The following is a 17,513-nucleotide window of genomic DNA, read 5'->3' as shown; positions in this document are numbered from 1 at the left end:
TACTATTTCTCATATCACCAGATACGGAATGTAATAATAAGATATTCAGCACACGGGATGGAGAGGGGTTTGTGTTTGGCCTGAGGCGGTCGGATAATGAAATGGCGGCCGACAGAAGCTACTCAGATACTGACGTACACAATTTTACCACAGAGACAGCACAAACAGACAATTCACTACACACTACACACACACCCCGGGCATACTGTCCCAGATTATCAACTGACACTGCACACTTTGTATTTTAAAGAATTTTATTGCCTGAACAGAATCACATTAAGTCAGAGACGTGCTGTAAAACATACTTATAAAGCATCAATTACCGACACATAAATCAGGAACCAGGTCCACAATGGCTAGAGGGCCACCCCACATATAGAGGCGCCCATGTGAGCTTATTAAGGCACAGAGTGAATCAGGTCAAAGGAAAGATTATATTAAAACCTGTGGTTTTAACACCACGGATTCAGCGTCTGGATATACCCACATGCCATCACCTTAAAGAGACAGGTTCCCTTGGAATATTTTGGTTTTCAAATTATCGCACACGCTCCTTAAAACAGAAGCTGTAGAAAAGTTCAAGATGCCCCAAAACAGGCAGCAAATCAAGTTTACCCCTTTTGAATGCATTTTTTGCTCATAATATCCCACCTTGCTGGGGGACCCAGTGATACCCCATCCAGCGAACATGCAGGTGCAAATAATAGTTAATTTTCCATGTGAAGCCCTGGAAGACTTCCTGGCCAGCAATCAATGGCATGTTTACATCGACTGGGCTCCCTGTGATTGGAGCTTCCAAAGTCCCAATCAAAATCTCGGGTGCAGTCACGTCAAGTTAAATCTCATAGTAAATGTACGCAAAGCACACTTTGGTCCAGAAAAGTTCAATATTTAGTGGATACTTTTAGCTTTCCAATGAGACATGGATTTGTTGAGTATGTTCCTTGGCCATGCGTCATGACCCCACATCATGTGAGGCATACTACACATCATGGTATATGCAAACATGTCTCTCTGTCAAATGCACACATACTTTTTCCACCAACCCTTAGAAAGAGTCTTCATTTTGTTGGCCGTGCAAGCCATTTTTCTCTCTCGCTGGAGACGCAATTCGGAATATCGGAGCCCAGAAACGATGGCCGTGTCAAAGACCTCTTTAAGGTTCTTCTGAGTCAAAGCAGAGCATTCCACATAAGCCACAGCGCCAATCTTTTCTGCCAAGGCCTGCGCGGAAGAAGGAGGTACAGGCTTCTCCCGATAGCGAGACAGCTGAATCAGAACTTTGACGTCTTCCCTGAGGTCACACTGTGTCCCCACCAACACAAGGGGCACGTGAGGACAGTGGCCCCGGATTTCAGAGATCCACTTTTCTGAAATGTTCTGGAAAGAGGACGGACTTACAACGCTGAAACACAGGATCAGAACATCCGTCTTCGGGTAGCAAAAGTGTCGCAATTTGTCAAACTCATCCTAGGATTGAGAGGAAACAAAGGAGAATTCAGAACTTTGAAACTGATAGCGGCAAGAACATTAAAATGCTATGCCCGCAGCAAAAGGCGTACTGTAAGTGGACACACATGTAGAAGATAAATTTTTTTTATAATTTAGAGACACTAGAGGAAAGGGCAGTGTTATTAAACGGAGGCTCTGCAAGACACTGCCGAACACGTCTCCCCAAACCCCTACTGCTTAGTAAATGTGACGGCATACTGGTATGCCTTTTAGTCTGGCGAAGCATTATGGGAAATTAACTTCACACACGTATGTAATGCCTCGATTTGCCACATTGGCTTAATACACTTCCACACGGGATCGGAACAGAAGGTTATCTTGCGGTTATAAAACGACAGCTGCAGCAATTAGCTCTACTTCATGGCCCCGCCCACTGCGGTGCGAGTCCGATCATTTCTGTAATGCTAGCTAAAAGGACAATCCAGATTAAATACATCTTTTACAGCTGTCAGTTAAAGCATACAAGAAACACTTCCCCACATCTAAAAATACTTGAATTTAACTAGGAACTTAAAGGGACACTATAGTCACTAGAACAACTACTAGATGGTGGTTTTACAGTATAGGGTCAGGATTACATGTTTTTGTTCCTTAATCAGAGTTTCAAAAATCCGTCATACAACGGCTTGAGCCAGAAATGGGATCAGTCTCTATATTAACCAGGTCACGCAGGACAACGAACTCAGTCCCAGTATAGTATGATTAACAAATGATCGAGCGGACAGACTTTTTCCCTAACCAAGCGTTGCGGTGATGGGACAGACGACTGAACTAAAGATTTAATTTCAGCTTAACGCAGGTTGAAAATGTGTTTTGTTTATTTCACTGTTGGCTGGTTGTTTTTTCAAATGAGCAATTTTTGGCTGCATTTTCAAGTCATACGTCAGCTCACTGTTTAGACAGTTAACCCCTTAATCTAGTTCTGTAATTAACTTAATATTCAGAAACCGCAAGGACTATAAAAAAGTTAACTTGTCGCATTGACCCGCTGGAGTGCACAGGTCTGCCCAACACGTTACAAAGCAATAAGTCCGGCACGTCTCGGGCTATTAAGGGGTTTATACTAATGTTGCATTGAACTTAACAAGTCCATCCTGTTTTGTAGTTTTTCGCGTCGCTGTGCTGTAATCCGATCTCCTGCAGAATTATTGTAGAACGCGTATCAATTCCTTAAGGCAGGGAGAGTCGCAAAGTAACACTCCAGCTGTTGCGGATTTAAAATTTCCTTGAGGCTGGTAAAGCATCATGGGAATCGTAGTTTCAACACACCTGGAGGGTTACCTCGGGGCTGCATCTGCCTCAAAGTGTTTGCTACAAATACCAGCAACTCATTGCAAGCGTCCCTGGCTTCGAGGGGAGTTTATTCGTGTTTTTAGAAACAAGGCAAAGGGCTCCCTTCTCAAGGCCAATAAAAACCTAAATCTATGGGGCAGCCGAAATCAGGCCATTGACAGTATTCCAGATACATGTAACTGTCCGCTATGTCACGTAGACCCCTAGCTAGCGTGATATTCCCGATACATGTAACTGTCCGCTATGTCACGTAGACCCCTAGCTAGCGTGATATTCCCGATACATGTAACTGTCCGCTATGTCACGTAGACCCCTAGCTAGCGTGATATTCCTGATACATGTAACTGTCCGCTGTCTCACACAGACCCCTAGCTAGCGTAATATTGCAGATACATGTAACTGTCCGCTGTCTCACACAGACCCCTAGCTAGTGTGATATTCCAGATACATGTAACTGTCCGCTATGTCACGTAGACCCCTAGCTAGCGTGATATTGCAGATACATGTAACTGTCCGCTATGTCACGTAGACCCCTAGCTAGCGTGATATTCCCGATACATGTAACTGTCCGCTGTCTCACACAGACCCCTAGCTAGTGTGATATTCCAGATACATGTAACTGCCCGCTGTGTCACGTAGACCCCTAGCTAGCGCGTTATTACCGATACATGTAACTGTCCGCTATGTCACGTAGACCCCTCGCTAGCGTGATATTCCCGATACATGTAACTGGCCACTATGTCACGGAGACCCCTAGCTAGTGCGTTATTACCGATACATGTAACTGGCCGCTGTCTCACACAGACCCCTAGCTAGCGCGAGATTGCAGATACATGTAACTGGCCGCTGTGTCACGCAGGCCCTTAGTAAGAGCTATATTTCAGACACTTGTAATTGGCCGCTGTGTCACGCAGGCCCCTAGCACTTAGAGACTAAGATTAATATCTCACTTTGCAGAGTACTGTATTTAAGGCGGCCCTCATTGCGTGCTTTCACAGGGATCCAAACTGATTTGCCCAATACACCTGAAGCGCTTTTCACGAATATCCCACACTCGGTAGCTGGATGTCTGACTTCTCATCACATTTTAATTCCCCCTACACCCATTTTTTTTTAATGCAGCAGGTACTAAAAATTTGGGGACAAAATAGGTGAAATAGAAAATTTCTCTAAATTAGATGTTTTCCAACTACAGCTACTTTAAATGAATTTCCAATCTCTATAGAGAACACCAACAGAGTCAACATACAGGTAGGTACACGTGTACTCACCTGGCCGGCCGTGTCACACAGCTGCAACTTCACGGGAATTTTTCCAACTTTCACTTGAGCTGCAATGAAGAAGAAATGGTTAAACGGTTAGTTGATGTGACTGGCAGGATAATTCCCTTATTAAAAACCCTCATTACACACCGCTCCACCAGCGTCTCCGCTACACTACCACCTCTGCTGGAAGGCAGGTCTATGCAGTACTGCTCTATCACCCATTCTTTAGTAAAAATTTGGGTTTGACATTTGTTTTCTTACAGTTTTGAAATAAAATTAGATTATAAGCACAGGTTACGGTAAGAAGGTTTTACTGTATTGATCTGTTTGTTTACTGTATTGATCTGTTTGTTTGTTTACTGTATTGATCTGTTTGTTTGTTTACTGTATTGATCTGTTTGTTTGCAGTCGTGGTTTTGCTTGCTGTAGTTAATCGAATGACGCAAATGAAACCTATCCGGAGGCAGGATTTTATTTAGAGATGCAAGCCTGGGACTTTGATAAATTGCAATCTAGTACAATCCTGACGTCCAGCATTGCCTTCCTGTGTGCAGAGAGTGCAGGTCTCTTTAACTCCGCCACATGACTCACTCCTATGTACAGAGATCAGGTTTCTTTACAATGTAATCTCTCTCTTGCTGTGTTACATAATGAAAGGCCGAGATAAGCATTTTTCATTGTTTTATTGACGGGTAAGATTGATTCTTGCTGTGAGCGCTGCCCATTACTTACTGACAGCGTTCAAACTCAGAAACCATATGAGAACACACAATAAAATGATTACTATTGGATTTTCCTGCAATATTAAACGCGCTCCGCGATGCCATACAAAACTTGAAATTATTCGAATGCAAAACTGGATAAAATGTTTTACTCCTAGCGTTACGCACGGACTGCAAACCGTGACTGACTGTAGGCCTAAAATGTGACTAGAATTAGTGTATACAGCCTCCATATAAAAGCAGAAAACCATTTCAATGGTGCACCATGTGTAGTAGCGCAGCAGTGTATGGCTAAATCCTTGACCTGGCTGCACTGATTTGCTGGGGACGCGGCTGGCTAGGGCGCAGAGTGGTAACAAGGCAGCAATGTTGGCAAAGAACTGAGTGGCAGCTAATTACTGACGGAGGCCTGAATTTAAACCAATTAAAGTTTAACCCGGTGACTTTTTAGTCCAATCTCTCGGGCCTTTTGGAACGTTCCTACTCTCTATATGTGTAAAGGATGGCCCACCACCTTGGTAATGAAGGGATCACTATTTACAGCCCAAGTGTTGACGTCTCTAAATATTTTCGCTGTAAACTGGGGGGGGAGAAGGGGGGGAAGCGGAGAACACCAATAACCTTTGTCCTGTGACAGCTTGCGTAACACGGGAACGCAGCATATTCTGTGTATTGATGGAAACACCTTCATTAGGTCAGATTATTAACAAATATTTAACCGTTTCTGTCCCAGCAATGACACCATATATCCACAGACATGGTGTTAACATTCCTGAAAGATTGGGGCAAGTACATGTCCCCCCCCTCCCCCCCCCTCCCAGTTTAATATAAAGGCTGGTCAGCCATTTAAATGGTTAATAGCAGGACTTTGAAACTTGCTATATACAATTACACCTGTCCCGCTGTCACAGAGCTGCAACTCCCATCACTGTAGGAAAGCCCTTCCAGCTCCCCTATAGTTACTGGGTTGTTCTCCTCGCCCTGGTATATATCTAACATACACACAAGGAGTACAGTGCAGTGTATTTACCGAGTATATCAGCAGACAATGCACAGGTTTGGAAACTACTCAGACATTGACCCAATGACATGAAACACGGCCACCCAAGGGTGTCATTAGCCCTGCGCAGATACGCAATGGGAAGCCAGCACACCTAAACTTTCCTAATAAATCTAAAGTGAGCTGTTTGGAAACTTGGCAAAGAATATTTTGGCATATTAAACGTGTGCAATAAATAATGCAATGTCACCACAACCTCATTCACAGCCCAATCAGCAGAGGGCGATAACGCCTGGCGTAATGGAATGACGCAGCCACGATCATTTACAGCATGCCAAGCTATATAATAACTGCAACATGTGGATATATAATAACAGCTGGTGCAATAACAAACAGAACATGCAACCAAACACACAGCGTGCAATCACATCTCCCCCTTATTATATTATAAGCATTTATAAATCGCCAACATATTCCGTAGCGCATATAGCTGCATATTATTATTATATAGCTGTAATATCATTATTATATATCTGCAGGTTATTATATAGCTGTAATATTCTGTCTTATCATATAGCTGCATTATATTATATGCCTGTAAATTATTATATAGCTATAGAATTCTAGAGTATTCTGCCTGATGTGATATAATTGCATAATATTATATGTCTGCATATTGTATAACTGTATATAATGATTACATATCTGCATGTTATTTTAGAACGGCATTATTCTAATATCCTCTTCAATGTTATTATATATCTGAGTTTTTATACTACTTTATACAGAATATCATTCAGAGTCGTGTATAGATACAGATACAAGTTATAATATTGAGTTATGTAATATTAATAGAGGTCATTTAATAACATTAAGGTTGTGGTGAAATTAAAGCTGTGATGGGCCCAAACTGTACAACAAACTAATAATTAGATTAAACTGTGTATTAGCCAAGCATCACAGGACATGCCCCCATAGGACATGCCCCCATACAGTAATATACAATGCCCCCATACAGCCACGCAGTGCCCCCCATACAGTAATATACAATGCCCCCATACAGCCACGCAGTGCCCCCCATACAGTAATATACAATGCCCCCATACAGCCACGCAGTGCCCCCCATACAGTAATATACAATGCCCCCATACAGCCATGCAGTGCCCCCCATACAGTAATATACAATGCCCCCATACAGCGCCCTCCATACAGCCATGCAGTGCCCCCCATACAGTAATATACAATGCCCCCATACAGCCACGCAGTGCCCCCCATACAAGAATATAAAATGCCCCCATGCAGCCATGCAGTGCCCTCCATACAGCCATGCAGTGCCCCCCATACAGTAATATACAATGCCCCCATACAGCCACGCAGTGCCCCCCATACAGTAATATACAATGCCCCCATACAGCCACGCAGTGCCCCCCATACAGTAATATACAATGCCCCCATACAGCCACGCAGTGCCCCCCATACAGTAATATACAATGCCCCCATACAGCCACGCAGTGCCCCCCATACAGGAATATACAATGCCCCCATGCAGCCATGCAGTGCCCCCCATACAGTAATATACAATGCCCCCATACAGCCACGCAGTGCCCCCCATACAGTAATATACAATGCCCCCATACAGCCACGCAGTGCCCCCATACAGTAATATACAATGCCCCCATACAGCCACGCAGTGCCCCCCATACAGTAATATACAATGCCCCCATACAGCCATGCAGTGCCCCCATACAGTAATATACAATGCCCCCATACAGCCACGCAGTGCCCCCCATACAGTAATATACAATGCCCCCATACAGCCATGCAGTGCCCCCCATACAGTAATATACAATGCCCCCATACAGCCACGCAGTGCCCCCCATACAGTAATATACAATGCCCCCATACAGCCACGCAGTGCCCCCATACAGTAATATACAATGCCCCCATACAGCCACGCAGTGCCCCCCATACAGTAATATACAATGCCCCCATACAGCCATGCAGTGCCCCCATACAGTAATATACAATGCCCCCATACAGCCATGCAGTGCCCCCCATACAGTAATATACAATGCCCCCATACAGCCATGCAGTGCCCCCATACAGTAATATACAATGCCCCCATACAGCCACGCAGTGCCCCCCATACAGTAATATACAATGCCTCCATACAGCCATGCAGTGCCCCCCATACAGTAATATACAATGCCCCCATACAGCCACGCAGTGCCCCCCATACAGTAATATACAATGCCCCCATACAGCCACGCAGTGCCCCCATACAGTAATATACAATGCCCCCATACAGCCACGCAGTGCCCCCCATACAGTAATATACAATGCCCCCATACAGCCATGCAGTGCCCCCCATACAGTAATATACAATGCCCCCATACAGCCATGCAGTGCCCCTTATCCAGTAATATACAATGCCCCCATACAGCCATGCAGTGCCCCCCATACAGTAATATACAATGCCCCCATACAGCCACGCAGTGCCCCCCATACAGGAATATACAATGCCCCCATGCAGCCATGCAGTGCCCTCCATACAGCCATGCAGTGCCCCCCATACAGTAATATACAATGCCCCCATACAGCCACGCAGTGCCCCCCATACAGTAATATACAATGCCCCCATACAGCCACGCAGTGCCCCCATACAGTAATATACAATGCCCCCATACAGCCACGCAGTGCCCCCCATACAGTAATATACAATGCCCCCATACAGCCATGCAGTGCCCCATACAGTAATATACAATGCCCCCATACAGCCATGCAGTGCCCCCCATACAGTAATATACAATGCCCCCATACAGCCATGCAGTGCCCCTTATCCAGTAATATACAATGCCCCCATACAGCCATGCAGTGCCCCCTATACAGTAAAATACATACAATGCCCCAATACAGTAATAATAAATACCCCCATACAGCCATAATAAGTGCCCCCCATACAGTAGTAATAATAAATAGCCCCACACATTACTATTGCCCCCTGGGGTCGGTAAGTGCCCCCTGTTCCTGCAAGGCTCCATGTACCCCAGGACCCTGGGTGTCTCTTTAAACCCCCCCCTCCTTCTCAGTGACCTACCTGAGAAGTCATCAAAGGCGGTAGGTATGTACTTGGTGGGGTACCCATTGGTGGTGTAGCTGACCAGGAGGCTGGTTTTACCCACTGCCCCATCCCCCAGCAGCACACATTTCAGCTCCCTCTCCAGGCAGCCAGGGGGGGGCACAGGCTTGGGCATGTGGGGGGGCACAGGGGGGGCAAAGTGTGACAAATAATCCATGGTCTTCTCCTGGGGCGGCATGTTCCTTCCACAGTGACAGCCCAGCAAAGTGTCTCCTGCTCCTGGCCCCAGCACCAGGGAGTACCCTTTAAAATCCTCCCTCCTCCTGGGGTGGGACAGGGCAGGACTGGGGCGGGGAGATGGGAGAGGATGGACCCTCTCTGCAGGATATTAATCCTGTATTTGCAGATATAGGAACACACTGACCATGCAGACAGCCACCCTCTCCTGCAGAGCTTGCAATCTAAAACTCACAGAATCAGGGAGTGATCCTCTCTTGCAGAGCTTGCAATCTAAAACTCACAGAATCAGGAAGTGATCCTCTCCTGCAGAGCTTGCAATCTAATACAGAGTCAATGATATAGATAGGGAGTGATACTCTCCTGCAGAGTTTGCAATCTAATACAGAGTCAATGTTATAGAGAGGGAGTGATACTCACCTGCAGAGCTTGCAATCTAATACAGAGTCGGTGATATAGAGAGGGAGTGATACTCACCTGCAGAGCTTGCAAAATAATACAGAGTCAGTGATATAGAGAGGGAGTGATACTCACCTGCAGAGCTTGCAATCGAATACAGAGTAGAGGGAGTGATACTCACCTGCAGAGCTTACAATCTAATACAGAGTCAGTGATAATATAGAAAGATAGTGATCCTTACCTGCAGAGCTTGCAATCTTAAATTCACAGTCAGTGATAACATAGACAGGGAATTCTAAAATTTGCTGAGGCTCAATTATAACACAGAGAGAAGATCCTGTCCTGCAAAGCTTACACTCTAATATATAGAGATTCAGCTGTCACACACACAGAGAGAGATTCTGCCATGCTTACACTCTATCAAAGTTACCTAGCTAGAACACACAGAGATCTGCAGAGCTAACACTCTAATGTAGAGACATTGCCAGCTTTAACACAGAGTGACCCTGAGCTGCAGACAGTTATATAAAGAGAGGAAATGACCCTGTATTGTCAGATAATATGGAAATTCTGCCCCAGGAGCTGACACTTTAATGCCCAGAAGAAGGAGACTTGTTTGGGATTTGGGTTTCTAGCTGTTTATTACATGATAACAAGCAGTCACTTGTCTGAGTGTGAGCCAGATCCAGACTTGTAAGTCAGTGAGTCGCTGTGCCTAAGGCTGTGCGGAATGATGTCATTGGCCTTTACATTAAACCCTGGAACGCGTTCGCTTCACGACACCTCATATCCAGGCAGGAGTCCTCCCTAATTATTAAATGGATTTAACTCCTGCGGTGTGTGAATGCTGCATACTTCACGACACCTCATATCCAGGCAGGATTCCTCCCTAATTATTAAATGGATTTAACTCCTGCGGTGTTTGAATGCTGCATACTTCACGACACCTCATGTCCAGGCAGGATTCCTCCCTAATTATTAAATGGATTTAACTCCTGCGGTGTGTGAATGCTGCATACTTCACGACACCTCATGTCCAGGCAAGATTCCTCCCTAATTATTAAATGGGTTTAACTCATGTAGTGTAGGAATGCTGCATACTTCACAACACCTCATGTCCAGGCAGGAGTCCTCCCTAATTATTAAATGGGTTTAACTCTTGTAGTGTATGAATGCTGCATACTTCACGACACCTCATATCCAGGCAGGATTCCTCCCTAATTAATAAATGGATTTAAATCCTGCGGTGTGTGAATGCTGCATACTTCACGACACCTCATGTCCAGGCAGGATTCCTCCCTAATTATTAAATGGATTTAACTCCTGCGGTGTATGAATGCTGCATACTTCACAACACCTCATGTCCAGGCAGGAGTCCTCCCTAATTATTAAATGGGTTTAACTCTTGTAGTGTATGAATGCTGCATACTTCACGACACCTCATATCCAGGCAGGATTCCTCCCTAATTATTAAATGGATTTAACTCCTGCGGTGTTTGAATGCTGCATACTTCACGACACCTCATGTCCAGGCAGGAGTCCTCCCTAATTATTAAATGGATTTAACTCTTGTAGTGTGTGAATGTTGCATACTTCACGACACCTCATATCCAGGCAGGAGTCCTCCCTAATTAATAAAAGGATTTAACTCCTGCGGTGTGTGAATGCTGCATACTTCACGACACCTCATATCCAGGCAGGATTCCTCCCTAATTATTAAATGGATTTAACTCCTGCGGTGTGTGAATGCTGCATACTTCACGACACCTCATGTCCAGGCAAGATTCCTCCCTAATTATTAAATGGGTTTAACTCATGTAGTGTATGAATGCTGCATACTTCACAACACCTCATGTCCAGGCAGGAGTCCTCCCTAATTATTAAATGGGTTTAACTCATGTAGTGTAGGAATGCTGCATACTTCACAACACCTCATGTCCAGGCAGGAGTCCTCCCTAATTATTAAATGGATTTAACTCTTGTAGTGTGTGAATGTTGCATACTTCACGACACCTCATATCCAGGCAGGAGTCCTCCCTAATTAATAAAAGGATTTAACTCCTGCGGTGTATGAATGCTGCATACTTCACGTCACCTCATATCCAGGCAGGATTCCTCCCTAATTATTAAAAGGATTTAACTCCTGCTGTGTATGAATGCTGCATACTTCACGACACCTCATGTCCAGGCAGGATTCCTCCCTAATTATTAAAAGGATTTAACTCCTGCGGTGTTTGAATGCTGCATACTTCACGACACCTCATGTCCAGGCAGGATTCCTCCCTAATTATTAAATGGATTTAACTCTTGTAGTGTATGAATGCTGCATACTTCATGACACCTCACATCCAGGGCAAAGAGCATGCAGGCTTCCTCCTTAATTAATAAATGGACTTCATTCCTGCAGTGATTGAATGCTACATATAGGGCAGCACCTTTCATATAATGTCCATCAGCATGTAGAAGATATGTGTCCAGGCAAAGCATGGTGGATCTGGGAGAGACATGGCTGTTTGCATTCTGTTCCCCCTGGGAGTGGGTTTGTATATAGAGCAGACAGACAGATGATTATGTCCGCCGGTGACGCATATGGAAAATGTATACAGTCCCCAGGAGTGCGTCACAATCATGGCTGCCCTGCAGAAGGCACCTCTTATAGCTGGGGAATCATGATTCCTCCTCCAGACAGGGTTACACTATCAGTAGAGGGCCAAGCCTGGACAGCTTTGTTATATTTCGGTAAACTCTGATGATATTTATTTTATTTCGCAATCTGTCCCCTGTTCTCAGTGTCCCCCCCTCCTGCCACACGTAAGGCTGAGGAGGGTCACTCCCACCATCAGGAGGCACAAGCAGCATCCCATTAACCACAAGAGGTGCGGATTGTGACCCCTGTCCAGATCCCCAGAGGGAGCCCCCCCTTGCTAACACTGCATCTGCCTGAAGACTAGCAGCTGTCTGTCTGTCAGTCCCCTCTCTGCTTATTCAATAAATCCAGGGGTGGGCCCAGAAACCTTGAAGCACGCAGACCACCCAGGCAGACCCCTTGCTACCTGCAGCACTATCCCAGACCCCCGCCAGACTCTGCCCTAATAAACGGCTTCAACCCAAACATCCTAAAATTCCCATAACATGGCTGCCGCTCTAACAACGCAACGTTCCGAGAAAAGGAAAACAAATAAAATGTTATTAATATCTCGCTGTTAACAGATATTTATTTATTTATTTTGTTTAAATAATTATTTTTTTTTTTATTCTAAACCCCGGAGTCTTTATTTCCCAGAACCCTTTGCGGTAGTTGGAGTAATTAAAGGGTTAATTCATTGAGGCGGTAATTGCCTGACTGGAAATACAAAACAATATTTCAAATCCAGCAATTATGGTGTCAAATTTTAAATCCGCTCTGAATTCACTTCGGGATTCACGACAATTCTCCGCTTAGTCGCTAACACTGTGCGTGTGGCATAACGTTACGGCACTACAGGTTCTTACCCAGAAGCCTTTGCTGCTGTGCGTCCGATACGTTTCTGAAAGGTCATTGTTACTGTTTAGTGTAAGTTCCAGGTGACGCTCGGTGCTGTTTGAAGCTGGAGGATAGACAGGTTTGTACTCGTTTAACACATGATCTCATCCAATGTTCCTTTTTCTATTTTTTGCTGTTGGCTAAAGTCATGGACACGTTGTATAATGACCGACGTCCTGGCTTTAGCGCTGCCAATACATGTAAACCCCTAGCGCTTAGAAAATCGGTTTTAATAATAATATTTAGCTAGGAAATACATATTATCAGGGTAAGAAATTTCAGAAATTCTAAATACATTTAAAATGTAAAATAGCCGTATTGGCAAATTCTCAAAATCCGCGATGCTTAGAACTACGTCGGCGTTCACTTCGAATTCCTGACAATTCTCACTGTTAGTAAATGCTAGTTTTTAGGAAGAATAGTGGGTCTTTATATTAGTATGAGCCGAAACGAGAAGGACAATCTAACACAGTAAACCCCCACGTGGAATCGAAATCCTCTGCCTTGGCCACCGATACACATTAAGCCAAATCTGTCGCTAATTCTCAGGACTTGACCCTCAGCCTCGGGGTGAATGGCTGAGTTCCCAGTATCACTCAGTGCGTTTGGACGAATTCTCGTCCAAAACAGTCAGAGACAAAGTGCGGATCACTTGTGCCACATATTGCCTGTGACGGCCGGTGAGCAGGTTATTAATACACATGGCGTGTGATAGGCTGGTAGAATGTCAGGATCAGCTGATTGAGACAGTAATAACCAGGTAAAGGCACCTTGTTCCTCAGAATGGGGGGGGTGGGGGGGGGGGGGAAGGGAGGGGGGATATCAGGTGGGCTAGTGCCGCCATGTGGCAATGGAAGCAAATTACACCCTAACCTGTGATAAAAAATATAAATCAATGGGGTTCATGCATGAATCTGCAAATTGATACAATCTGAAATTGAGGCTAAATTAACCACGCAGTGACTGTAGCTGATGGTTGGAGTTATTACTGATCAGCTAGTTCACGTTACAATTTGCAACAATTTCGATTTAGTGAATAATCCCCTATAACATCAGCATCTAAATCTTTCTAAGATATTTGCTCATCTAGTCTATACATCATGACACCAAAAACTGATTGAAAATGTTATACACATCCTAATGATTTCTAAATCACTTTATAAGTTAGTCTTTATCACTTTCACTGGAAGGATATTCCAGGTATCTACTACCCTTTCTGTATCACTGTTAGCCTTTACTGCTTCCACTGGAAGGCTATTCCAGGTATCTACTACCCTTTCTATATCACTGTTACTGCTCCCACTGGAAGGCTATTCCAGGTATCTACTACCCTTTCTATATCACTGTTACTGCTCCCACTGGACGGCTATTCCAGGTATCTACTACCCTTTCTATATCACTGTTACTGCTCCCACTGGAAGGCTATTCCAGGTATCTACTACTCTTTCTATATCACTGTTACTGCTTCCGCTGGAAGGCTATTCCAGGTATCTACTACGTTACTGCGTCACTGGAAGGCTATTCCACGTATCTACTACCCTTTCTATGTCACTGTTACTGCTCCCACTGGAAGGCTATTGCAGGTATCTACTACCCTTTCTATATCACTGTTACTGCTCCCACTGGAAGGCGATTCCAGGTATCTACTACCCTTTCTATATCACTGTTACTGCTTCCACTGGAAGGCTGTTCCAGGTATCTACTACCCTTTCCATATCACTGTTACTGCTCCCACTGGAAGGCTATTCCAGGTATCTACTACCCTTTCCATATCACTGTTACTGCTCCCACTGGAAGGCTATTCCAGGTATCTACTACACTTTCTATATCACTGTTACTGCTCCCACTGGAGTGCTATTCCAGGTATCTACTACCCTTTCTATATCACTGTTACTGCTCCCACTGGAAGGCTATTCCAGGTATCTACTACCCTTTCTATATCACTGTTACTGCTTCCACTGGAAGGCTGTTCCAGGTATCTACTACACTTTCTATATCACTGTTACTGCTATCACTGGAAGGCTATTCCAGGTATCTACTACCCTTTCTATATCACTGTTACTGCTTCCACTGGAAGGCTGTTCCAGGTATCTACTACACTTTCTATATCGCTGTTACTGCTCCCACTGGAATGCTATTCCTGGTATCTACTACCCTTTCTATATCGCTGTTACTGCTCCCACTGGAAGGCTATTCCAGGTATCTACTACCCTTTCTGTATCACTGTTACTGCTATTCCAGGTATCTAGTACCCTTTCTATATCACTGTTACTGCTCCCACTGGAAAGCTATTCCAGGTATCTACTACCCTTTCTATATCACTGTTACTGCTCCCACTGGAAGGCTATTCCAGGTATCTCCTACCCTTTCTGTATCACTGTTACTGCTCCCACTGGAAGGCTATTCCAGGTATCTACTACCCTTTCTATTTCACTGTTACTGCTCCCACTGGAAGGCTATTCCAGGTATCTCCTACCCTTTCTGTATCACTGTTACTGCTCCCACTGGAAGGCTATTCCAGGTATCTACTACCCTTTCTATATCACTGTTACTGCTCCCACTGGAAAGCTATTCCAGGTATCTACTACCCTTTCTATATCACTGTTACTGCTCCCACTGGAAGGCTATTCCAGGTATCTACTACCCTTTCTATATCACTGTTACCGCTCCCACTGGAAGGCTATTCCAGGTATCTACTACCCTTTCTGTATCACTGTTACTGCTCCCATTGGAAGGCTATTCCAGGTATCTACTACCCTTTCTGTATCGCTACTAGCCCTTAGTACATGCTTACTACTAGACTGTAAGATCGTTGGAGCAGGGTCCTCAGTAAAGTGCTGCGGAATAAGCTGGCGCAATATAAATACCAATAATAATAATAATAATACCAATACAGTGAATTGTGAGTTATGTGAATGAAGGATCATGGTTATCTGTTTAACCAAACAGGGTAGAAAGCCTTAGCAGACGCTGTTGGATTTAATTGAATCGGCAGCTGATATCATTCTGTGTCAGCCGATCCCTAGTTGATGTTAGGATTACTGGGGGCTCAGTTTGTGATAGATACGTTTGAAGCCGCATGCAAGTTTATTTATTACAAAGATTTCAAGCTTACGTCACTTCCCGTCCAACAGGAGGTTTACAGCAAACTCTGTGGACATATCGCCTTCCAGAAACAGGGATGCGATAAATGGGAAGCACATGATTCCGGCCAGAAGCTGAGATCTGAAGTTATGGTTTTTCCCTGGCTGTTATTGTGACCCCATGTGATCTGTCTCCCAAACCGTCGCCTCGCCGATTCCTCTGCCATCAGAGGTCAATGGACAGTATCCGCTCAGTCTCTGATAAACAACGATCATTTAAACACAGCCACATGTGCCGAGTCTGACATTGCTTTCACTTTAAATGGCTTTTTACGTCAATCTCCCAGATTTCACAATTCTATTTATGTCACTAACCTCCGAACAACAACGACGTGTGATATCAGCTCGTCAGCCCATCGCAATATCTCTGCTGTAGTTATAAAGTGTCAGGAATTGTAGGAAAAATTTCATGATTTGCAAAATGACTGAATTTAACAAACCTCAGCCATTTTCCCAGTTTGTAAAATGAGTTTATATTTTTCTGATTTGTCTCCCAGTTAATAAACCAGATGGGAAAGTCTGTACGTGAAATTGAAAGATATTAGAAGGTGAACTCACAGTTTAGTGAATTAGCCCCTGGGAACCCTCACTGGAGAAGGATTGGAAAGATCTGAGCTGAGCAGTTACAGTTTAACCCTCTGTTGTCAGTTTAGAATTTTTTACTCTGTTGTGAATAATCTAGAGGAGAAACGGCTGTGTGTATGCGGATGGCATTTAATAAAATCAGGGATAAACCTGTTATCAGGAGTTTTTTGTCATTATACTCCTGGGAATGTCTGTGTTATTGAAGCGTCCATTTACATACAATTCAGGGTTATAATGCACTCATACCGTTACCTTTGATGTGAAGTAATGTTGACTGATTTTTCCATTCTTATCTTCCCAGACCCACAATGGGTTTCCTACAATGCTTGTTTACTGTGTCAGAGAATAATAGTCAGATCTCATCCTTACATTAAGGGAAGTCCCTCAACCTCAATTAGTAGTTTTACTGCTTGGAGTCCAACTGTCAAGAGTTAAACGTACTTTTATAGATATTGTGTCGCCATACGCCAGCGATTTAACACCCCAAACCCTCTGCTTCCTGGACAGTACAGAGAGATCTCAATAACCGTGTCGCCATGTGTGAAATGTTGCAATAGCCGTTACATTCTTCAAGTTCTACGATTAGTTCGAGATTCTGAAACATTAATTTCGGTGTAAACTAGTAGCCATTCTGGCCTCCTTCCGCCCTGCAGAGTCCAGCGATTCTAGCAATATTACAGGCTTGAGATTTGTGTTGAGTTTAAGAGACAAGTCTTATTCGTAAGACCCACAATAAAGTTAATGCTCAAAAGATA

The 17,513-nt window shown here is 44.3% G+C and overlaps 1 protein-coding gene across 1 annotated transcript; it reads right to left on the bottom strand.

Moving 5' to 3' along the window:
- Window positions 1–236: 236 nt before the first annotated feature.
- Window positions 237–9,162, bottom strand: LOC134572267 (rho-related GTP-binding protein RhoU-like). The gene is made up of 3 exons (XM_063431132.1): window positions 8,890–9,162; window positions 4,077–4,135; window positions 237–1,470 (listed from the first exon to the last, which is right to left on the bottom strand). Exons 1-3 carry the CDS (start codon window positions 9,107–9,109, stop codon window positions 1,018–1,020), a joined length of 732 nt encoding a protein of 243 aa, XP_063287202.1. The 5' UTR covers window positions 9,110–9,162; the 3' UTR covers window positions 237–1,017.
- Window positions 9,163–17,513: the final 8,351 nt, after the last annotated feature.

This window comes from Pelobates fuscus, chromosome 9, assembly GCF_036172605.1.
Source record: "Pelobates fuscus isolate aPelFus1 chromosome 9, aPelFus1.pri, whole genome shotgun sequence".
Taxonomy (NCBI): Eukaryota; Metazoa; Chordata; class Amphibia; order Anura; family Pelobatidae; genus Pelobates; species Pelobates fuscus.
Note: the sequence above shows the minus strand (reverse complement) of the source record. Positions and strands in the feature narration are given on the sequence as shown.